The 23,739-nt window shown below is 38.3% G+C and overlaps 1 protein-coding gene across 5 annotated transcripts in view; it reads left to right on the forward strand.

Annotated features, from left to right (window-relative positions):
- Positions 1-23,739, forward strand: part of VPS41 (VPS41 subunit of HOPS complex) — a 213,798-nt gene that overhangs the window by 71,492 nt on the left and 118,567 nt on the right. For all 5 annotated transcript variants that reach the window (XM_055293371.2, XM_063609643.1, XM_055293370.2 and 2 more), the window contains one exon: positions 2,240-2,317. In XM_055293371.2, coding sequence (XP_055149346.1) covers positions 2,240-2,317 — 78 coding nt within the window. The remainder of the gene's footprint in view (positions 1-2,239; positions 2,318-23,739) is intronic.

A 23,739-nucleotide genomic window follows, 5' to 3' on the forward strand; every position in this document is an offset into this window, starting at 1 on the left:
AAAATGGGTCAAGTTTCTGTAATTAAACATGAAAGGTCTAATGAAATTATATTTATTCTTTGCCCATCCTGAATTTTAAGTACATTCAGGTTAAAAAAAAGAAACAAAACTCAATAATTACAAAAGTTTAAGGCTTTTAATGGCTGGAAGGTGGGTAAAATTTGAGAATTTGTATTTATGTTGTCACATTTGTGGCCATTTTGCATTTTTTGATATATTTTAAGTAGTGGAAAGTATTAGCAAATGATGAAAATATGACTCATCCATAATATTGGTAGTTAAATAACTATAATTGGCTTAGTAAACTTTTTTTTGAAGAGTATGTATTTCTAAAAGTGGATAGCACTAATTTATCTAATCTGATAATGAAATGTTTTCCTAAACACAAGATAGCTTGTCATAAAAATCACTGAATCTTTTTTTTCCAAAATGTTCTAACATAGTTTTAATTTTAGGATGAGACTGTAAAGTCAAAATAATTATTTTATGTTTTCTTTCTATTTTAAAGATTAAATGAATGAAATTAGAAATTTAGAAAAAAGAACAGAAGGAACTAAAACTTGGGTAAATTACATAAAACTTCTAACTTCCATAAAATAAAATGTAATTAGAAGTTCAAAAGTGGCCTTTACAGAGGTGTCAGAGAATGGCAGCATTAAAGCGTTTTAAAGATCCAAGCTCCCTTCTCCCTTAGTTTCCTAACAAACTAAATACAGTATTTATGAGGCGAATCAATATCGTGAAATACTTGGGGTGCAGTGAGCTTTTAAGACCCATTTTTTTTTTTACCACAGATAGCCTCAGAATGGAGTATTGTTTGTTTTCAATTCTTATCGTATGTGGTGTTTTTCTATTTAAATATTGTCAGTGTCACTGTAGAGGTAAAATTACAATCATTTCAGTCTTCTATTTCTGATTAGAACATTCTTTTGCTTTGGAGGAAACATTCCTGCTTGGTTTAACTATTCAGACTAATTTCCCCCCAGAATTACCTATTCCCCCTTTCCCTTCCAGCGCCCAAGCATTGTGTTTTCACCAGGCTTGCTGTCTGCCCTGGATGACTAATCGTCATGGCACCTGGTGCATTCAGGCAGGCCTGTGCAGCGGAATCGTCATACCTAGTTATGTCTGCACACCTGATGTTTTATTAACCAGTATTGATTTTTTTTTACCCTGGGGACTTTTTTCTTTCTGAAAAAAGGCAACCTTGCAGGAGTGAAAGGCATTGCAGGGGATGAATTTCTAATGAACTCCTTCTTTCCCTTTTTGTGACTCCTCTTTAATGTAGCTTCATATTTTAAGTGCCTGAACTGAAATTTCATTTTAAGCAATTCCATTTTGATAAATCCTTTTAAATCTTGACTTTCTGTAAGGTTATTTTTTAAAGATTGTGCTGCTTGACTGAAACACTTAGTAGTGCCTGTAAATTTGAGCATTTCATTATGGGTTGCAATGAAGCATGCTCACATGCAGTGAAATACAGAGAATTTTGGACTATTTGAGTAATGCTGAAGTAAATAAAAAGGAAGAAAACTCTCATGTCGTATTTCGGGTAGTCCTAAAGGTTTATTTAAGGTTAGTTCAGAGAATTAAAGAAACAGTAGGAGTTACGACATAAAATGAGTGTGTAGTTCAACAGTTATTTTATGACACAAAAGGGTTTTTATTTTGCATAATATAAACATTAACACTCAACATTATACATTAACTTTTATAGAAGCATCCTAAAGCTAACTGATGGTATAAGTACACCTGGATTTTCAGTCTCTCAATATGGCATGGATTTTCCATTCGAAAAAATAATTTGTTGTTTGTATATGTGTGCAGCTTAAGCGGTAGCACTGATTTACACATTTGCCATAAATTAGGGGGAGTTTCTGAATCATTCTCTTCTCACTTTGAGTTCAGCTTTAGGTTAGTCGTGTTTTCACCGCTGCATTTTTAATTTACTGCCTCAGTCCATCAGGCATTGTGTATAGACTGCATACACACCATTAGTTGTCAGTAGATGAGGGTCCTCATGAGTCATTCTGACAGCTGGCTTGCACTATCACAATAAAATAGGCCCTGTTCTGTTATTTCCCTGAAGCTGGAAACAAGCCTTCTCCAAGGAATGCATATCTTCTGAGACGTTGCAGATGATTTATGCATTAAGCGTCTTGTCTTTAAAAATGGTTTTATTACTACTTGTGTTATTAATAGTATTGTTAATAATTAACTGGCCTCTTTGTTCTTACAGTTTTTGGCATTGGGCACACATTATGGCAAGGTTTATTTACTTGATGTCCAGGGGAACATCACTCAGAAGTTTGATGTAGTAAGTATTCTGTATAAAATAATGTATGAGTTAAACTTCATGTTAAGTATTTGTGTTTTAGAATATTGGTTTACCAGTTTAATAGCATAAAGAGGATCTTTATTAATTCAATTAGAGTGCTAAGAGTATAAATTTGAACTTTATAATATATTCTAAAAACTTAAAGGTGAACTTATAAAGAAAGGGGTCTAGATACATGCATTATATATTTTGACTGGGTATCTTTTATATGCAAACTCCGTGTAAAAGTCTATACATCTATTTAATTGCAACTTCTTTACTTAATTATAGTCATCTATTTGGCTTTAATTTCGGGCGTTTAGTATACTCCTGTATTCTTTTAAAATTGTGACAATGTAGAATGTCTTGGTGAATTGTTGTTAAAGAAAAAATGCTGCTTTGTTAGTGGATAATAGTGCAAATTTACATACTCTGGAAGGTTGTGGAATCCTTAAAGTATGAACCCCCTCATTTAGTGACTAATGTCAGTTGTAAGTACATGCCCTGTCTTCTTATTGAGATGCCAAAGGTATTGAAAATTGATTGATCACCTTGCTGGATCAGTTTATCTCTTCTAAATATACAAAGCTAAAATATTTTATGTGACTATTTTGATGCTTGGACTCTTAGGGGATTATATTGATTGAAAGCAAAGAACCAGGCTTTCTTTTTTAATTGTGATTTGGAATCATTGAGGATGAAGGGACTATTGAATTTGAAGCTTGGTTTTGGTGTGTAAGGTGTACCTTAAAGGTGTCGAGAACTTCCATGGTTGTGTAAATATGACACAACCACTTGGTATGATAAAGGTGATCATTTCAGGGGACAAATACTACTTTTTTGAAGAAAGCATCAGCACTTGTCAAAAGATCCATCTATCGACATAGTTTAGAAAGGAGATTACAGTTTCTAAAGCTGACACGTCGTATGGGAAAGGAAAAGGGATGCCTTGTTTTGCTGAAAAGAAGTGGAACCCTGGAATGAGGACAATCTTTAAAGCAACACAGACAGGGAATTATGTGCTGTAATCATACTGATGCATCGGGCAAATCCCTTTGAGGCAAGAGGAATATACTTTTGACCCTCCCTCTTCTACCCCCTGGACACTGGACATGCATCTTAATGACCAAAGCATTTGATATTTCAGTTGCCATCCATTAAAATGTTTACTGGGCCAGGGCTCATTTCTGTGGCGTTGTGCATGCCCCCTCACCTTTAAAAAAGATTGGCTGTATGGTTTCTTAAATTTCCTACTCCCATTAAATGAGTCCCTGACACTCTGCTTCTGTCTTTTTGATATTGAATAGAAATTGCAGTGTTTGCTTGCTAAGGTTCATGGACATATACCATTGGTTCCATTGCCAAAAGTCAGTCCTTGTATCTATTCAGTATAAGCCTTCAGTTATATCTTCTCTCATGTCTGTTTTGTGTCGAGTATATCCTACATCCATCCTCTTTCAGGTAATTTATGGTATCATCCATAAATTTGTCTAAATCTTTCTTCAGTTCTTTTTTCAGTCCTGACTGTATGACATCTTTGAAAATTAAGCTGTCTATAGCTTTGCACCTTTTTTTGGCAAGGGAGAAAGATAGTTTGGTGCTATTTTTGTGTGTTTGTTTACCTTACTCAAGAAGTTGATAGTCTGTTTTTGAAAGTTCTCCTTAGGCCATGGCTTTTTCGTGATCATTGGCAGAATCTGCTGAAGCCAAGCGTATGTCTGCCTAATGACCTGGCGGTTTGCACTCCTAAGTACACATTCAACAAAAATGCTTGCAATGCGTATGTCCACACACACACACACACACACACACACACACACACACACGCACACACACACAGATTGTTAATAATAGCTTAATTCGTAATAGCCTCTAACTAGAAACAACTCAAATGTCCGTCAATAGTAGAATGGTTAATTGTGGTGCATTCTTAGCAAATTAAAAAGAACAAGCTATTGATAGATTAATTTCATAGACTTAATGTTCAGCCAAAGAAACCAGACCCAAATGTGTTCATGTTGTATGATAACTTCTATATGGTGGTCAAGAAAAAGCAAAACTAAACTATAGCAATAGAGTTCAAATAATGGTTTGACCTGGGAAGGAGCACAGAAGAGTCTTCTGGAGTGCTGAAAATACTGTCTTGGTGGTTTTCTCATGATCTACATATGTAAAAAATCACTAAGCTATCATTTGAGATCTTTGTACTTTATTCTATATAAGTTGTACCTCAGTAACACACACATACTTGCACAAACACCTATACATGTGTACATGTCTTTGGTTGAGCTTGAGCAGTACTCAAATTTTCCTTCTTTGTTGAAGCAACCCCTTTCTGCTACTCAATATTGAATAATACCTAATTTCCTAGTTTGACATCCTCTTCAGAGATCATTTTGTAAATGAATCATGACACTGAGGTTATTCTCATGGCTGTATATTCTACAGTTACGTAAGAAGGTTGACAGGATTCTGTTTTATACAGCCATCCTTTGTTGATGCAGAATGACAACTGCTAGAGTGATACTTTATTATGTATATTAATACTCAGATTTCAGAATATTTGAAAGAATATTCAGCATATGTTAATTCAAATACTTTAGCCATAAATGGGTTTTTGAGATTATTTCTAGATATAGCTTTATGTTAACTCAAAACTTAATTGCTAAAGCAATTTTACTTAACTCACAGAGTAAAATAACGCGACTTCAGAATTCTTACAGAATCTTAGATTCCTTTTAAATTCCCACGATATTTATGCCCATATAACCGCATTAATCGTAGTATAATCATGCGTCGCTTAACAGTGGGATGCATTCTGAGAAATGTGGCGTTAGGCAATTTTGTCATTGTGCAGACATCATAGCCTCTACTTACACAGACCTAGGTGGTACAGCCTACTGTACACTTAGGCTGCATGGTATAGCCTGTTGCTTCTAGACTACAAACCCGTACAGCATATTATTGTCCTGAATACCATAGGCAACTGGAATACAATGGCAAGTATTTGTGCATTTAAACATACCTAAATATAGAAACGATACCATAAAAATATGGTATAAAAGATGACAAATGATACATCTGTACAGGGGACTTACCATGAATGGAACTTAAGGACTGGAAGTTGTTCTGGGTGGGTCAATGAATGAGTAGTGAGTGAATGTGAAGGCTTAAGACAGTAGTGTACACTACTGTAGACATTATAAACCCTGTACACTTAGGCTAAACTCAATTTAATTAAACATTTTCTTTCTCCACTAATATATTAGCCTTAGCTTACTGTAACTTTTTTACTTTATAAACTTTTTAATTTTAAAACTTTTGACTTTATAATAGCACAGCTTAAAGCAAGCACATTGTACAGATGTACAAAATATTTCTTTATGTATTTATTCTACAAGCTCTTTTCTGTTTAGTTTTTTTTTTCTTTTTTACTTTTAAAACTTTTTGTTAAAAATGAAGACTCAAACACTCACATTAGCCTAGGCCTACCCAGGGTCAGGATCATCAATATCACTGTCTTCCACCTCCACATTTTGTCCTGCTGGAAGGCCTTCAGGGGCAGTTACGCACATGGAGCTGTCATCTCCTGTGATAACAATGCCTTCTTCTTGATACCTCCAGAAGGACCTGCCTGAGGCTGTTTTACGGGTAACTTCTTTTAAGTAGGAGGAATATATTCTAAATACCGATAAGAAATATAGTATAGTAAATACATAAACCAGCAACATAGTCATTTATTGTCATTATCAAGTATTATGTACTATTATGTAGTACATAATTGTGTGTGCTAGACTTTATATGAGTGGCAGCTGACTAGGTTTGTTTACACTAGCATCATCACAGACATGTGAGTAACATGTGCTGTGATGTTACTAGGCTTCAATGACACAGAGTGATAGGAATTTTCCAGCTCCATTATAATCTTTTTTTATTTAAATGTTTAGGAAAAGATAGCTTGTAAAGCATTACAGTCTTATGGGACCACTGTAGTCTATGGTATAAACCAAAAATAAAATTCTAAGCTCCTCAGTCTACTGAATGGACTCCTCCTCTCAGGATTTGTGAAAAACTAGTTCAGGTTGTGATGGGAAGGGGGAGTCAGACATGCCTCATTATATTCTCTTCTTTTTGGAATTCAGGCACAACTGACCAGCATTAAGACAGAGATCTTAAGACTGACAAAACAGACTCTTTGTAGTATGAAAGGAAATAAGATACCAAATTCCAACCTGACTCTAATATAGCATCACATGACAGATAGCAGGCCCTGAAAGAAGTCAAAGTATTTTACCCTAATATGTGTTTATTTGACATATTTTGAAATAGCTGCGCAAAGCTGTCTCTTTTGGGGAAAATTTACATTCTGTAGAGAATCCCCTTCCCTTTCTAGGTCTTTTTCTGATCCTGAAGAGAGTAGCTTAAAGGTCTGAATAGGAAACATTTGCCATGTATTACCTCTAAGGGTGCCATCTATGAGACTTCTTCTACATAGTAAGAACCTTGGTCTTCACAGCTCCTTATCTTAACCCAGATACTCATTTCTGCTGATTCTTTCTGCTGATAACTTAACTCTTTCAACCAGTTGCCAATCAGAACATCTTTGAATATACCTATGACCTGTAAACCATCCCTCTTTTCTCTCATCTCCTCTTTGAGTTGTCCCACCTTTCTGGACCAAACCAATATATACCTCACATGTATTGATTGATGTCTTATGTCTCCCTAAAACATAAAATCAAGCTGTAACCCAACCACCTCGGGCACATATTCTGAGGACCCCTTGAGGCTGTGTCATGGGTCATGGTCGTTACATTTGGCTTAGAATAAATCTCTTAGAGTATTTTACAATTTGGCTTTTTAGTCAACAGTGGGTATATGTGGTCTCTTGTTGACCAAAATGTTGTTATGTAGTGCATGACTGTAGTTACTTTTTCTTTAATAGCCTCCAATTTATTTAAGCATTTTAATTTAAAACTTGTTAATTAAGGGTACTTACGTTGAAGCAATGATCCAATTATTATGCCATGCCTCTGTTAAATATTTAAGAGAATTATGCCATGTGTTTTAAATATTTATTCCTTTAAGTGTGCTAGTGAGAGAGCAAAGAACTTGCTGATCAAACATAAATTTCTACTGTTCACCTTTATGTGTTTTTCTTTCTTTGCTAGAAATAGAAAATGATGAGGTTTTGCTGTAATGCACTATGGTAAGAGACATTATATAAATATTTATAAAATGGATGATTACAAAAAAAGGAGATTAAAACAAAACAAGAGCTTAGTGGCCATTTTGTGTAAAGATAAATATGAAATTTTTGAAATTAAACTCTTGAGGCAGAGGTGGGTTGATGTTTCTCCTTGTCAGGTAGCAGAATCTGTTGGTATTTCTTTTTTTTTTTTTTTTTTGAGACAGAGTCTCACTCTGTCACCCAGGCTGGAGTGCAGTGGCGCGATCTCGGCTCGCTGCAAGCTCCGCCTCCCGGGTTCACACCATTCTCCTGCCTCAGCCTCTCCGAGTAGTTGGGACTACAGGTGCCTGCCACCACGCCTGGCTAATTTTTTGTATATTTAGTGGAGACAGGGTTTCACCGTGGTCTCGATCTCCTGACCTCGTGATCCGCCCGCCTTGGCCTCCCGAAGTGCTGGGATTACAAGCGTGAGCCACCGCGCATGGCCTTCTATTGGTATTTCTATTCCTGTTTTTGATTTGAGATTAAACTAACAGACTGTATTCCTTAGTTGCTGATACCTTTCATGTTCATGTGCTGATAAAAACCCAGACCTCTGTCCATCTAACCATTGTGTCTCTGAGAACATTTCACAGTTGTTACTTCCCACATCAAGTCCTAACTATCTAGCTAAGCATTCCAGACCCTGGTCATTTGGTGAAACCCACCTTTCTAATCTTAGTTTTAATTTCTTCCCTCTCTAGTAATTTTTATCTGCTCACTACCTTCTAAATATTGCCATGGGCATGCTTGTTTCTAAGCTTTTGATGACTTATTTTCTCTCTAGAATCCACTTCTGTGAATCTCCATTCTTTCTGCAAAGTACTTCCCCTGGATTGTAGCCCTGAGGTGTTTCCTTCCTCTAAACTCCTATATATATTATTACTATTTCACTTGTAGTGTGGCCCCTCATAATGTCAGTACCAGCCTCACATTCCTATTTAAAGTCTTGGAGGACAGTTGCCATGTCTCCTGGTATACTTCTCTCCTCTTCTTCACCCTTTCTCTTTTCTCTGGTGCCATTTGGTATCTAGTAAGTATATATTGGCTGATAATATTGTTTTGAAACATAAGCATGGAACTGGTGATTTTCTGTTACTACCTTTCAGGAGGGCCTCTGGGAGCCGGTTCTCTGTTCTCCTGTGTATTATTCCACCTTCACTTGCCCATTGGATGTATAATTAGAAATTTTATACTGAGAGCTACTGTAGACTGAATTGTTCCCCACCTCCCAATTCATATGTTGAGGTCCTAACCCCCAATGTGATGGTATTTAGAATTAGGGACTTGGGGAGTAATTAAATTTAGATGAGGGCCAGGCATGGTGTAAACTCAGGAGGCTAAGGCAGGAGGATCACTTGAGCCCAGGAGTTCTAGGCTGCAGTGAGTTATGATTGCACCACTGCACTCTCTAGCCTGGTTGACAGAGCAAGACCCTGTCTCTTAAAAACAAAAACAAGTTAAAAACAATTTAGATGAGGTCATGAGGGTGGAGTCCTCAGGATGAGATTAGTGCCCACATAAGAAGAGACAAGAGAGACCTTCCCTTCCTCCCCCTTCCTGCCAGCCATGTAAGGACACAGAGAGAAGGCTATCTGCAAACCAGGAAGAGAACCCTCACCAGAATGTGACCATACTGGCAGATTGAGGACCTCCAGTCTCCAAAACTAGGAGAATTTCTGTTGTTTAAGCCACTCTATGATATTTTGTTATGGCATTTCAAGCTGACTAATGTAAGATCAGAGTCTTAAATCTTACTTTTGGAAAGTAACCCTTATGTTCAGCAGTATTTAAGTTTTTAATACATACTCATACCTTTTCTAGTTGCTATGGGTAATGTATAAAGTCACCAAAGTTTAGAAGCTAAAGAGACTTTAAAAGATCATTCCAGATGCAAAAGGTATCTGGGAAGGAAGTATGGTAAATTGGGCTTGAGCTGTTCTGGTTATGTATTCCATGCCCACTATTCTTCCACCCTTATCTCCTTGTACATTCAAGACCTCCCTTATGTAGCGAGACATTCTTATTAGGGTACTTCTCTGACCTGAGTTTCAAAATATGTTTTTGTGACTGGTTCCTCATCTGTGAGTGGTGATGGTTTCATTTTTCTCCCTGGACTTTGGGACTCAACCATCTTTTGGACTGTATTCCTGACCTTTTGTTGCTTTCTTTGGCTTAGAAGAATTTATTTCTAATATAACTCAGCTCCTCTTTTCTCTTTCCTTTGGATTGATGTATGAGTGTTTGGAGGATCACCCATCTCTTTTTTCATGTTTCAGCAAAAGTAATGATCATCTTCCTTCTCTCCTCTCTCTTTGACAGTTTCGTTGTGAAGATTCATTGTTCCTTGAAGCTGCTTAAATTGCATTTTTAGTATTCACAGACACCTTTTTTTTTTTTTTTTTGAGACGGAGTCTCACTCTGTCAGCAGGCTGGAGTGCAGTGGCGCGATCTCAGCTCACTGCAACCTTTGCCTCCCAGGTTCAAGAGATTCTCCTGTTTCAGCCTCCCTGAGTAGCTGGGACTACAGGCATGTGCCACTGCGCCCAGCTAGTTTTCATATTTTTAGTAGAGACAGGGTTTCACCATGTTGGCTAGGATGGTCTCGATCTCTTGACCTCATGATCCACCCACCTCGGCCTCCCAAAGTGCTGGGATTACAGGTGTGAGCCACCACACCTGGCCCACTTTTTTTTTATCCTTTATGTGGCTTAACCATCTCCTTGTGTTACCTCCACTTTGCTTTTTTTTCCTCCACTTCTTGAACGTACTTTTGTCACAATTATATGCCTCAATGTCATTTTCCCCATAGAATGCTAATTTCCTGAGGACAATTTGTGTAATTTATCTCTGCATCATCAGTGCTCAACATAAAAGCTGGTGAACTGATAGAAATAAGAAATTGATGGAAGTTGACTGAACTAATCCATAGTTCCAAATCTGCAGAGTTTCACGTATTTAGACTATTTTCCAGATAATGAAGGTTTTTTTATACCTTCCTCTCCCGTATCAGGATTATTGTGTGTACATTATAGGAAATTGTATGGCCACGACCATCTCTTTGACAGTTAATACAGATGCCATACATTCATTATTCACCTAAACAGCCTAACTCTTTTGGTCTTATTCATAATGTGGCCAATGTGATGTTGGGTGACTGTTGATTGAAAGAATCTTTGGAGCAGATCTATAAACTTAAGCTATGTATCCTTGAACAAAGAACCCTGCTCTACTCTTGGTCTAATGGTACTCACTTATTGTCCTGAAGCAAATACCATCTGTAGTATGCTGTTCTAGATGTGGCATCATTAATTGGCAAGCAGGGCATGTATCTTTTTGATATGATCAAAGTGATTCGTTGTTGGCTCAAATGTGCCAGTGCCTGTAATACTTGTTTAAGACTGATTGACAGGTCTCAGATTCTTGTGTGTTTAAAGAACTTGTTTTCTATATTTGAACTCCATATTTTGAGTGATAAGAGATGTGTCAAAGGAATTGAGAATTACTTAAACGGAAATCATTCTAACTTCTGATAAATGATGCCAAGGCAAGTCATATTTCCAGTTGTCTGCATTAAAAAATAATCTCAAGTTTGTGGGTTAAGTATTTATAGATAGCTCAATAATTTTGATGGCTTCTATGCACCAAAGTGGCTAAGAAAACATGGTCAGAATTAAGGATGCTTCTCTCTTTTAGAGTAGCATTCTGTAAGTGTCATACTTACAGAATGTTTTAATATCTGACCTTTTAGTGGTAACTACATTTAGTCAAATATCCCTTAAATAGCTAAAATTGAAAATGTTCCTTCACTGAGTGAAATTACCCTGGTATTTCACATATTTCAAAGTCGGGGTTGAAGTAATTTTAACTTTGTGGAACATGACTCTGAATTGGGTAGTAGACTGGGGCTTAGTTGTCTGAAGCCTTTGGATTTCATTCTTCAATACAGGGTACTCTCAGTTCTGGTGGTTCTTTCTTTGGGGTTCAAGGCCATTATTGCAAAGTAAGAGCTTTAAAAGGATTATGAATAAGGTGTAGACCTAGGGGAGGAATCTCCACCTTTGCAAGTGGGAGACAGGGAACCTGTAGAAGGTGAAATTTGAGGTGACTCTGCAAAGGTGAATGTGTATTTTCCAGGTTGTTAGAGTGGAGTTAAGACAGTGATACATTCTTCTTTTTTTTTTTTTTTTTTGAGATGGAGGCTCGCTCTGTCACCCAGGCTGGAGTACAGTGGTGCGATCTCGGCTCACTGCAAGCTCCGCCTCCCGGGTTCATGCCATTCTCCTGCCTCAGCCTCCCGAGTAGCTGGGACTACAGGCATCCGCCACCACGCCCAGCTAATCTTCTGTGTTTTTAGTAGAGACAGGGTTTCACTGTGTTAACCAGGAAGGTCTCGATCTCCTGACCTCGTGATCCACCCGCCTCAGCCTCCCAAAGTGCTGGGATTACTGGTGTGAGCCACCGTGCCTGGCCACATTATTCTTATGGAACAGGGCATCACCAAAGGGTGAGGAACATTTACCATGGACTTTTTGTTTTCATATATGTTGTGTTAATTATCTAGTAGTATCTTGGGAATTGGGGAGTGGAGAGGAAAGAATGGATGGTGAGATGCAATAGGAGCAAATTATTTGGCAGGTTTAGCCAAAGGACCAATGGACCAAAGGAAAAAGAATGGAGTGTCTTTCAGGGGAGTGTCTTTGTGGTGACTGACTTTGGAGTTCAGAGTGTTTAGGGAACTAAATGAACCAGAAGGATGATGGTAAATCGGATGTCATGGACCAGATATGTGGATAAGGTATGAGTGTCTGTGCATATGGTTTAACAATAAGTAATTTATACCTTGAGTTTGTTTTGTTAATAATAGACTTCTTAGTCTCTGGGAACCATGACAGGGTATAATTTCAAAATGATAGTGTATACTTCTTTCTTAAACAAGCTCTGTTTCTCTGAGTAGCTTTGTTTTATTCACCTTCTCTAGAACTTATTTATTTGGCTATAATTCCTAATGTTTTTCATTTAATAGGATCATGATATATTAGGATAGATGAATACTTAATGGATATTTTTCATCTATCCACTCAAGACATGAAGTTCTTGTTAACCACATAAGAGGTTCGTTTGACTGCTGGGCTAGGTATCAACCCAATGACCACAACCAAGGAGATTTAGTAAGATTTAGTATTTAGTAAAGGGATTTTATTGCTTGTAACAAGTAAGGAGAACACCAGTTATAGTTCTCAAAGCAGTGTCTCCCGGAGCTGGGGACTGGGTCAGGTTTTATAAGCATAGGGTAATGAGGTGTGATCTGACTGGATCTTGCAATGAGGTGATGCCGGGAGGCCTGATCTTACTGGATCCTGCCTTGGGATGATGCCAGAGCTCCATCTGATTGGATCCTGGATCCTGTTGTGTGGTGTTCACTTCTTAATTCATCCTGCTCTTAGATTCCCCCTGTGGTTGCATGCTTGGTTCATCTGGGCATGCTCAGGTTACATGAGCTGAGAGTCCATGGCAACTGAAAACGCACAACTTTGTTACCCAGAAGTTGAACCATGTTGTTCTGGTGCGGCTATACTTCCACAACATTCTTGTCATTTGGTTGCCCAGTCTATTTTATACTTCGATTAAGCTGAATTTCATTATTTCCGTGGGCAGCTATTAAATCTTAACACTTCAGCCTTTTTTTTAAGCTTAATTTATAGCAAGGAAAAAATCATATTAAAACTAATTAAAATAGAATAATGCATACCACTAAATATACCTTTAGAATGGCTAAAATTACAAAGACTAATCATACCAAGTATTGGTTAGGATGTGGAAGAACTAGAACTCTCATACGCCGCTGGTGGATGTACGATAGTATAACAACTTTGGAAAACAGTTTGGCAAAATTTTAAAACATGAAACATACACCTATCAGACAGTCCAGCCTTTCTAAACTTAGAGAATGAAAAAATATACTCCTACAAAGATCTCTACATGAATATGCATATCAGTTTTATTTGTAATAGTCCCAAACTGGAAACAATCTATACGTCCATTTGCAGGTGAATGGATAGACAAAATGTGGTATATCTAAACAATGGCCATTCAACTCACAATAAAAAGGAATGAACTACTGATCCGTGCTAAGCATGGATGAATCTCAGCTCTATTGTGTTAAGTAAAAGAAGGCAGATTCAAAAGGCTACACATTATAACATTTGCATTTATATAACATTCTAGAAAATGCAAACAAATCTGTAGTCAAAGAAAGCAGATCAGTGGTTGCCTGGAGTTTCGTCTCAGAGGAAAAGAATTAAATGCCCTATGGGGTAATCTAAAAATCTGATTTCATTTTACTGATGTGGAAAAAAATTAATATATTACTCAGGACACTTTTCGTTGCTCAGTGGCAGACATGTGTGTGAGTTCTACCCTAATCATATAGAAGGAATTTCTTACAGAAAATAGCGGGTTTGTCACTGCTTCAAGTTGCCCAGGAACCAACTTTTCAGTGTCCTGTACACATAGTGAGTGATGTGAAATCTTTGGGTGGGGTGGGGATCTTGTTACTGACTCTTTCCTTTGAATAAGTTCTATGAGGTGAAATCACCTGGACAGATGCTGTAAACATTTTTAGGGTTCTATTGCAGATTGCTACATTTCCCTGCAGTTAGGTTATACCGAAATATGTTCCCGCCAGCAGTCTGAGAGTTTATCATTATATCGCATCACCAACATTGGCTGTTGTTATTTGAAAATTCACTGCCACTTAGATTTCTAGAAAATGGAAATTTATCAATTTAGTTTGTATTTTTCTGGTTACTAATGAGGCTGTTTACTATTCAGAATTGTTAGTTTATATGCTTTGCCAGTATATGTGTAAAGTTCTAAATTGATTTGTAATTAAAAAGTTCATTGTTTACAAGCAGAAATAACATTGATCAGGGGTGGCTCATGTGGGCTCAAAATCAGAAGAATTAAGTCGCTACCAAGTCAAGTTTAACACTTACCAGTCTTCCTATTATTAAATGAAATACTGTGATTTGCTTTTAGGGAGACATTCACTTTCACACTCAATATTTTAAATCTGAAATTTTTTTCATTTGCTTGTGCACTTGTTTTGATCTTGAAGTTACTTAAAAGCTTAATTAGAAGGTGTTTGTACCAAGTTTTAAGAGTATATATATTTTTATTAAAATGTTACTTACATAAGGAACTCTTACAGATCCGTAAGGAAAACCCAAACAACTCAGAATGAAATTGGGCAAATGACATGAACAGGTGGTTCTCAGAAGAACACCACATGCCCAGTAGCCTTATGAAAAGACCCTTGATTTCTTCAGTAACACAGAATAATAAGGGAAATGTGAAGTAAGACAATATGGTACCATTTTATAACCATCAACTTGGCAAAGCATTTAAAAGTCTGATCAATACCAGATCCTGGTGCTGGGCCAGGGAATAGAGAGCTGTCCTCCAGGGTGGAAGGCATAGAAAGTCTGGACACCACTTCTTATTTGAAGAGTGACAAATGTCTGCTAGTCTGTGGGCTTATCTTTCAGTTTCCCATTTATGGTGTTTTAGGTTCAGAAATTTTTCATTTTAATGCAGTAAATATGTATCAGTCTTCTCATTTATAGTTTGTGTGTTTTGTGTCTTCTAAGGGAAAATTGCATTTTGCTCCTACAAAGTTGTAAAGATATGACATGGAAGGGGGGCAAGGAAGTGCTGGGAAAGGCAGGGTGTGTCTCTGGCTAGGGCTCCACCCCTGGGCCTGTACCTAAGGACCCAGGTGAGGAGAGGAATTCCTGTTTTCCTACCCAAATGTTGCATTTCTCAAGACCACCCTGTCCTGCCACACCCCCATCCTGTGCCTATAAAACCCCTGAGGCCTTAGCAGGCAGAGACACAAGCAGCTGGACGTCCAGAGGAGCATGTCAGCAGAACACACAAGCGGGATGTTGAGAGGAGCACATCGGTTGAAGAGCACGCCAGCAGGCACCGGCAGACACCGGCACGCTGGTAGGCCATCGACTGGTAGAACAACGCAGAGTTTGGCCTGGGAGGTTGGAGGAGAGGCCAGGCTGCTGAGCGGCCAGACTTCAGGGGAAAACCGTCTCCTTTCGGGCTCCCCCATCTGCTGAGAGCTACTTCCATTCAATAAAACCTTGCAGTAATTCTCCAAGCCCAGGTGTGATCTGATTCAAGGCAAGAAACCCTAGGATACAGAAAGCCCTTTGTCCTTGCGATAAAGCAGGGGGTTTGATTGAGCTGACTAACACAAGCCACCTACAGATGGCTAAACTAAAAGAGCATACTGTAACACACCCCCACTGGGGCTTCAGAAGCTTAAACATTCACCCCTAGATGCTGCCATGGGGTCAGGAGCACCACAGCCTACCCGTCTGCATGCTCCTCCTAGGGGTTTGAGCAGCCGGGCACCGAAGAAGTGAGCTGCGCTCCCATCACATGCCCTGTGAAGGAGATAAGGGAACTTTTCCAGTTTCAATATTCTCTGTATGTCATTCTAAGTTTTAAAGTTTTGCTTTTTACATTGTCTTCACTTTTCCTCAAGAAAAAAATTCTCACTGGACTGTGAGAAGAATTTATTCCTTGATATTGTGACAGATACTGAAGTTCTTATCTTGCCAGAAAAAAAATTACACGAAAATGAGTCCCCCGAACCTACTGATTTCCCATTTTCTTTCCTTAGCTCCTGTCCAGCCCTTGACCCTGTTGCATTAGTGGAATCTACTATCCCAGATTGGATATAGAAAGAGCAGTGGTGATGGAATAATTAGAGAAGAAACTCTGGCGGGGTGGTAATGTCCAGCAGAAGGATGGTTGGCGGGTTCTGGAGGTGGCAGCACTGCACGCAGGCCAGGCTTGGGGTCAGACACCAGCCAGCCAGCTCTGCCACACGTTCATTAGCTTGGTGTGTTACCACACTTTCTTCATCTGTAAAGTGTGGATCATAGTCACACCTCTGATTTCGATGATGGTTTTGAGAATTATATGAACGAATACATGTAAAATACGTAACATAAGGCTTAGTAAACATTAGTTGTTATCAGAAGGTGGATCAAGCTAAGAGTCCAACTGAACATCTTTACTACACTTCCTGGAAAACTGTTATTTTTGAATTTATTCATATGTTTGGCTTTAATAATGTTCAATTGTATATGGGGTAGGCAAACTGAAAGGGAGGTAGGGGAGAATAAAGGAAAAACAAAGGGGAAAAAAAGATAAGCTTCTGCGACACACCCATTCTTACACCCATTTTGCTGCCTCCCCATCCCTCAGCTCCTGTGTTTATTTGGGAGGAGTGGGTATCTTTTATCACATGACACAAATAGTATTTTAAGAACATTATTAAGCTTGAGTAATTAGGTGTGTGAAGTCGATCCCAGTGCAGGTCTAGTGAGTTGACTTCAGAAATGTCTTTTCGACATAGCAACATTGCAACATGGCTTGTAAGATGCTTCTTTTGAAAAGTTTTGAGAGACTGCTTGGAAAATGATTTAATGGGGATTGATAAAGCAGTGTTTTTACACTGGAGAGCATTATAACAATTTCTGTGGTGAAAGTAGAGCCAAATTTGTGAAGGGTTAAGTGGTTGTTCTTCATCATATGTTGGAAAAATAAATTAGGCATTTTCTCTTTGGTTAATAACTTGGTCTCAGTTATTTAAATTATTTGTACTACCCACCCTTTATAGGTAAGTGACTTTACTAATGTGGAAAACAAGGGCTTTTCTCTCTTAAACGTTTAGATTTTAGATAAATAGAATGCATTAGCATTGCTGCAGCTATCATTAAATCAAAAATAAAAGTGAGAAAAATAAGAACATACCTTTACTCCTAACAGATTTTTCCTTTATCATTGATGATATCATTTACTTGTATATTGAGAACTTAAACAGGGATATTTACGGGCCCTGCTGAGATGTTCGAAAAGCTCTGCAGCCTTCATGGATCTGCTATATGTTTGGCTTTCTTTAGCTGCTTTTATTAGTGGAGTTTGTCCTCAAAGGCATGTCGTAGCAGATCCTTAGGATTAGTATAGCCTAAGGATCTGAGCCTAAGGATCTAAGACTGAATTTTACAGAATATTAACATACTTATAATTTCCTTTTTAGTTATATGGTCTCAGGGATGACAACCCCATTTCTGTTGCCTTACTCTTAGAGAAAAAAAATTCATTACACTCCCTAGGGAATGTTCTCTGGGAAAAAAGGAAGAATTTTGTTTTCTGGAACTGTAGTGTTAGATGTCTTGTGGACTAGGAATCTTAAGGGTATGGCCAACTACTAGAGGATGCTGTATTTTTTTACCAAACCCATTTGGATACTAAAACATCAGTGTTTATTTCTAGGCTAAATTATCATTTAAAATAGTTCAGATCAATTTGGTTATATGATGTATGAAAATGTCTGTTTTGTGAATGGAAGGGATTGTCCCTTCTCCACGGAGTTCTGGCTCCGCAGACACCACTGAACTGTTCCTAGCAAGGTCCTGCCAGTGGGACAGCCCTTTTGATTATTAGACAGCTTATCTTTTTAAGTCCTTGTTTCTTTTTTGGTGTGGTCTACTGGGCCAGACAAGGTGAAGTCTCGTACTCTTTTTTAATCTAAATACTGGGCCCAAGAAAAAGTCATTCTTTGCCTAGTTGCAAAGACTGTGTTTCCAGACTCCTGATGAATATTATGTCTTCAGAAGGTCTGTTCTCTTCTACCCTCAGTGTTTTCTTCCATTTCTGTGACGTTTTATCCTCCGTCATCTGCCTCCATTATTCCCCGTATATCCTCTTGATGCTTCTTTTAGCTGGTTCTTTCCTTTGCTGATTCTTTATATTGCCATCATCCTCATTCACGTCTTTATTGAATCAAACCTGGGCTGTTGCAGTAAAACCCAACTGATCTCCCTGCCTTGTGTCTCCCCTAATCCCTTTTTCACACAGCTGCCCAAGTAATCTTCCCAAAGCAGTGCTGGGATTTTGTTATTCCACTCCCTGAAAACACTCGCCTGACTCCTTGATGCCCGTGGAATAAAACAGCTCTTCTGGGCAGCACTCAGGACTTCTGCTTTCTGTCGTTAACAGTGGTCCCCTGCATTGCGCCTACACTGTATCCAGACTTTGTCCTTTGGCTCTTGTTCGAATGCACTTTCTTGTCTTTGCATACGAAAATTATCGGTGTCATCTTCTCTGTGACACGGCCCTTGATGACTCCATGCAGAAGAGTATGTGTTTGGTATTCATTTAGTAATTTCTTCTTACTCCTTCAGCAAACAGTCTCAAAGGATGTGCTAGGGATATTACATTAATAAAACACAGACCCTGCCCTTAAGTCAAGTCACTTGTGGAACTTGCCATATAAACAATGGTTTGTAATATGATGTGTTAAGGTATAAAATAGAGTTGTGTTCAAAGTACTGGGGTCACAGACTCTACACAAACACCTTGTATTCAGGCCATGTTTTTTTTTTTTAATTCTTTTTATATCACGTTGGGTGTTTGGTACTATTAGTTGCTTTTTTGTTAAGTGCAGTTATTGAATTGTTCTGCATTATTCCCTTGCAATAATCCAGTGACTTGGTCATTCTGCTTTTCTTTCTCTATCTCTCTTTCTTTTGTATCTTTGTTGGATATATGTATAAGCAAGGAAAGTATTTACTTGGTTTAAGAACAAATAATTTTTAAATCATATTTCACACATTATATGTCACCATTTTGAAAACTTAGTTGTCTTTCATTTCAGATTACTTATATATGGAAAGAAAAGTTTATTCTCTTTAACAATGGTATTCCAGTAAAGTGAATTGTTTCACAGTGGTATCAGAACCAAATGCAGTGTTTGGTGTATAGCAGGTGCTTAGCAATTCTTCATTGACAGTGTGAATACTAGAAAGAGAAACTTTGTTGGCTCCTTATGCCATTGCTCAGACTGGTTTTGATTTATATAGGAAGGTCCCATTAGTTTCCTGTCTTACCTGCCAAATTTAGTATTGTAAACAACCATTCAAGACATCTTGGGGAGACCACAGTGCAACTTGTCCAAGGTGTTGATCTGAACTGTTAGAGAAATTTAACTTTCTCTTAGTAGCAGTAGGATGTGGGCATTGCAAGCTCTGGGGAAAATGAGCTCCAACTCTATATTTGCTGTTCATCCACCTCACTGTACAGGACAACTGCAGGATTTGTAGCATCCTGGAAGGTGACTATCTTAAACTTAAACGGTATTTCAGTGATCTGTAAGCTTAATAAGGGCAAGAATCACATTTGTTTTGTGTACCACTGTGTATCTGGTATCCAGCACAGTCTCTGGCATGAGAATAAAGGAGATAATTTGTACCAAAAGCCTGTTTTTTTCCTTTTACTGAAGTAATGTTTTGAACATTTCCCAGATTGTGAATAACTGTCTTGAGTACATAGTCACTGTCTGGTGCTGTGTGCAAGCCAGGCTTCTACCATTGTCCATGGGCTTGTGGCAGGCACAGGCAGACGATGAAGTTTAACAAAAGGAAAACAGCTCAAGGAATCAGCAGTATGCCAGCCTCTTAGGAGGCAAACCCTTCAAATCCTCCCTGTGTTGTTAGGATTTAGAAAACCAACGTCTATCTAATAAGTCCTCTGTAGGCGGAAAGGCCGTTCCGTGCCCCTGCCTCTGTTGAGGTTCTACCGTCCTGGTGGGTGCAACAGCGGGGGGAATATCTGAGCCTTTTACCTGTCAGCCATGCACACGGGGCTGTTGGTCTCAGGCACAGAGTAGAGACAGCAGCCTAGGGTTTTAGGGGTCAGATGAAGTTGCAAATGGTCATTGCCTATGGTCTCATAAGTTTACAGCATATAAATGCTCTTATGGGGGAGGTGGTTAAAAACTCTTGATTAGAGGAAAAGTTAAGGAAAAAGGTAGGGATATTTTAATGAATAAGCAGAGACTGATTTATAAGCATTCTCATAAATATAGAAAATTTAAGCTCCATTGTTAAACAGGGATGACATGGATGGGCAAAATTATTTTCTTTCCAAACAAGATGACTCTTCCTCAAAATTTCTTTCTGTTCTTCACATTCTCAGATGATTTTTATTTTTTTTAGATTATTTCCAAGATGTTAGAGTTTAATCAAGGACGTTTATATTCTAATAGAGTAATTTGTTTTTAGGTCATTAGAATGAAAGTTTAAGTGGCTGAAGTTTCCTGACAGGTTTCCTAACAAATTTAGTTTTTTCAGTCTATGTTAGAAGTTAGAGAATATTAGGGCTCTACGGAGATACATATAAATGGTGCAGTCTGTGTATTGTAAAGTAATGATTTTATATTATTCACTTTAATTTTGTAGCGTCAGGGCACAGCCCTGATGAACCATAAAGCTACTTGAAGCACTGCAGCTAGTTTGAAATCACTGGAAGGAATCATCTGCAGTTCAATCGACTGTGATATTTGGGGAGCATTTGTGCACTCTTGTATTAGGAGTATAACAGTCGTCATCTCAAATAGTAGACATGTAATTGTTTCATATTATTAAAATAGCAATATTTGTATGACTAATTTTTAGCTACTATGTAACTTAAATAAATACGTTTCGCTTAGAAAGCAGCATTGCTTATACATATAAATAGAGGTGAACTTTTAAAAGTATAAATTTATAGTAGATAATCAGTAGTTGTTTTTGGAATAAAAGGATATTTCAACCACATTTTCATGCAGTGTATTAAATGTAACATAACCCAGCCATGCCACATTTTATCACTTACCCCTTCTGCTTATCAATTGCTGCCTTTTGAATTTCCTAATTATTTCTCAAGTTGGAATGAATTGTTACTGATAAAGCATTATTTCCTCATCTGTAGAAACAGCAGCTTCTGTTAAAATCTGGATTGTCTTGAAAGAGCTTCAACTTAATATAGTCATTCAGTTGTAAAGGCATAGAGTCATCTTTAAAACGTCATAAGAAGACATTTTTTGCATACTCATATTAATTCTGAAATACAGTTAGTGTCACAGGGACATGATTGCCACATGTGGACTGTCAGCTCTTCATCAGCTACTCAAATCTGATCAAATCTTTGCAGTTAAGTATTGAAAACCGTGGGTTCCAAAAGAACAGGGGCGTGTCAGAAGTTAACTCTTTCCATTGAACTTAATTGAGGCTTTATCATCCTTTAAATTTTTTCTTATTTTTAAGAAAATAACATTTTAACAAAACTCTGCCTCTGTTTTTATTCCGCTCTTTAGTTGTCTTTTTATAGAGCTTTTGTTTATTTATGTATTTACCTGTTTTCTCGTTGCATGAGATGTGCTTCAGACTCTGAATGATTGTGGTTCTTGTTCCCTCGGGAGCTTCATTGAGCTTTTCTATGCCAGATGCTGAGTTTAAAGTAGATTTCTGCTCTCATGGGCTCACAATTAAGTGCCAGAGACAGGCAGCAAAGTGAGTTATTGTTCTGAAACAGGAATGCTTGGATAGAGACTGATGTGGCAACACACAAGAGGGGTATGCCATCCTGCAGAAAGGAAGTTAGGGACCTTCCCATAGGAGGTGATGCTTGCATTGAATCTTTTAGAAAGAGCAGGAATTTGCCAAGTGGTGGGCGACAGAGGCTATGCATGGCCTATTCTAAGCCAAACATATAGAGTTAAAGAAAACATTTCAAGAACCAGGATGTTTAGAATCTTGTGAATCTTTTGGGTCTGGCTGGAAATGAACCTGAAGAGAGAGGTGGAGCCACACAATGAAAAATGGCTTTATCAGTAGGACGACTTTATATTTTACTGTTCGAATGAGGATGAAAGGGCAGCTCTTAAAAATTATACCTGGACAGCAGTGACAGACACTGACAAGGGCAAACTGGGATGTATGGTTGTTCTGTTTAAAAGCTATATTAAGGAATTTACTTTAAACAGGGTACTAACATGTGTAATTTGCTTTTAGAAGACTGACTTTGGGATTAGCAGTGTGGAAAATGGGATGTTGGAGAAGACTAGTGTGTGTCGGGGGATGTGCTTGTGGGGCTTGTTTGGGGAAGTGGTGTCAATTAAGAGATGATCTGCTACAGCAGTGGGAAAAGGATGGATTTGAGAGGTATTAAGAGAGATAAAAGGATAGGACTTAGTGACTTTTGATTGCTTGTGTGGGGTGTGAGGGAGAAAAATTTCTCTGGGATGACTCTTAGTACTCTGGCTTAGATAGCTAAGTGGACTGAGGGTCATTAGGTGAAATTGAGAATACAGAAGAAGGCACTGGTTCTGGAATTGACAATTTGACATAGAGCTGTAGAGTAGTTGTTGAATGTGAATATGCAGCTCTAAAGAGAGGCCTGAGCTGGATTGAAAATACCGCTGTTTAAGAGGCAGGCTGAGGATCTACAACCTGAAAGGGTGACTGAAGTTGTGAGTAGAGGCCGGGTACAGTGGCTCATGCCTGTAATCCCAGCACTTTGGGAGGCCAAGGTGGATGGATCACCTGAGGTTAGGAGTTGGAGACCACCCTGACCAACGTGATGAAACCCTATCTCTACTAAAAATAACAAAAATGAGCTGGGTGTGGTGGCACATACCTCTAATCCCAGCTACTTGGGAGGCTGAGGCAGGAGAATTGCTTGAACCCGGGAGATGGAGGTTGCAGTAGGCCAAGATCGCACCATTGCACTCCAGCCTGGGCAACAAGAGCAAAACTCTGTCTCAAAACAACAGCAACAACAACAACAACAACAGCAACAGTTGTGAGTAGAAAGGCAGGAACGAAACGAAGAGAAGCGGGTGTAAATGGAAGCCAGTGGAGAAGAGTTTCAGGTGCCAGAAAGCCATGGGGACTGAAGGGCATCCACTGACTTTGAAGCTAAGAAGGCTTTGGTGACCTTTCCCCCAGCAATTTTGGTGGTGTCATTCAGGTAGAAGACCCATTTCTTGTCTACTAGTAAATGGACATAGGGAAGGAAAGGAAATAGGCAGCCATTCCTTTGTATACCTTGGATGATTGGTTCCTTAGAAGTATCTTTTCTCATCAATTGGCAAAAATGGTAACTTGAGCAAGAGAATAGTGAGGCGTGTGTATATATATTTTCCACATCCATGCTCTTGAGGAACGAAGTACATCTGAGGCTAGCCAACCAGGCTTCTTTGTTGGGTGAATTACTGTGATGCAACTTAAACGGTATTTGTAACACAAAAATTCTTTCTTTTTTATTTTGTAAGTCTGGTTCT

Source organism: Symphalangus syndactylus, chromosome 9 (genome assembly GCF_028878055.3).
Source record: "Symphalangus syndactylus isolate Jambi chromosome 9, NHGRI_mSymSyn1-v2.1_pri, whole genome shotgun sequence".
NCBI classification, from domain to species: domain Eukaryota; kingdom Metazoa; phylum Chordata; class Mammalia; order Primates; family Hylobatidae; genus Symphalangus; species Symphalangus syndactylus.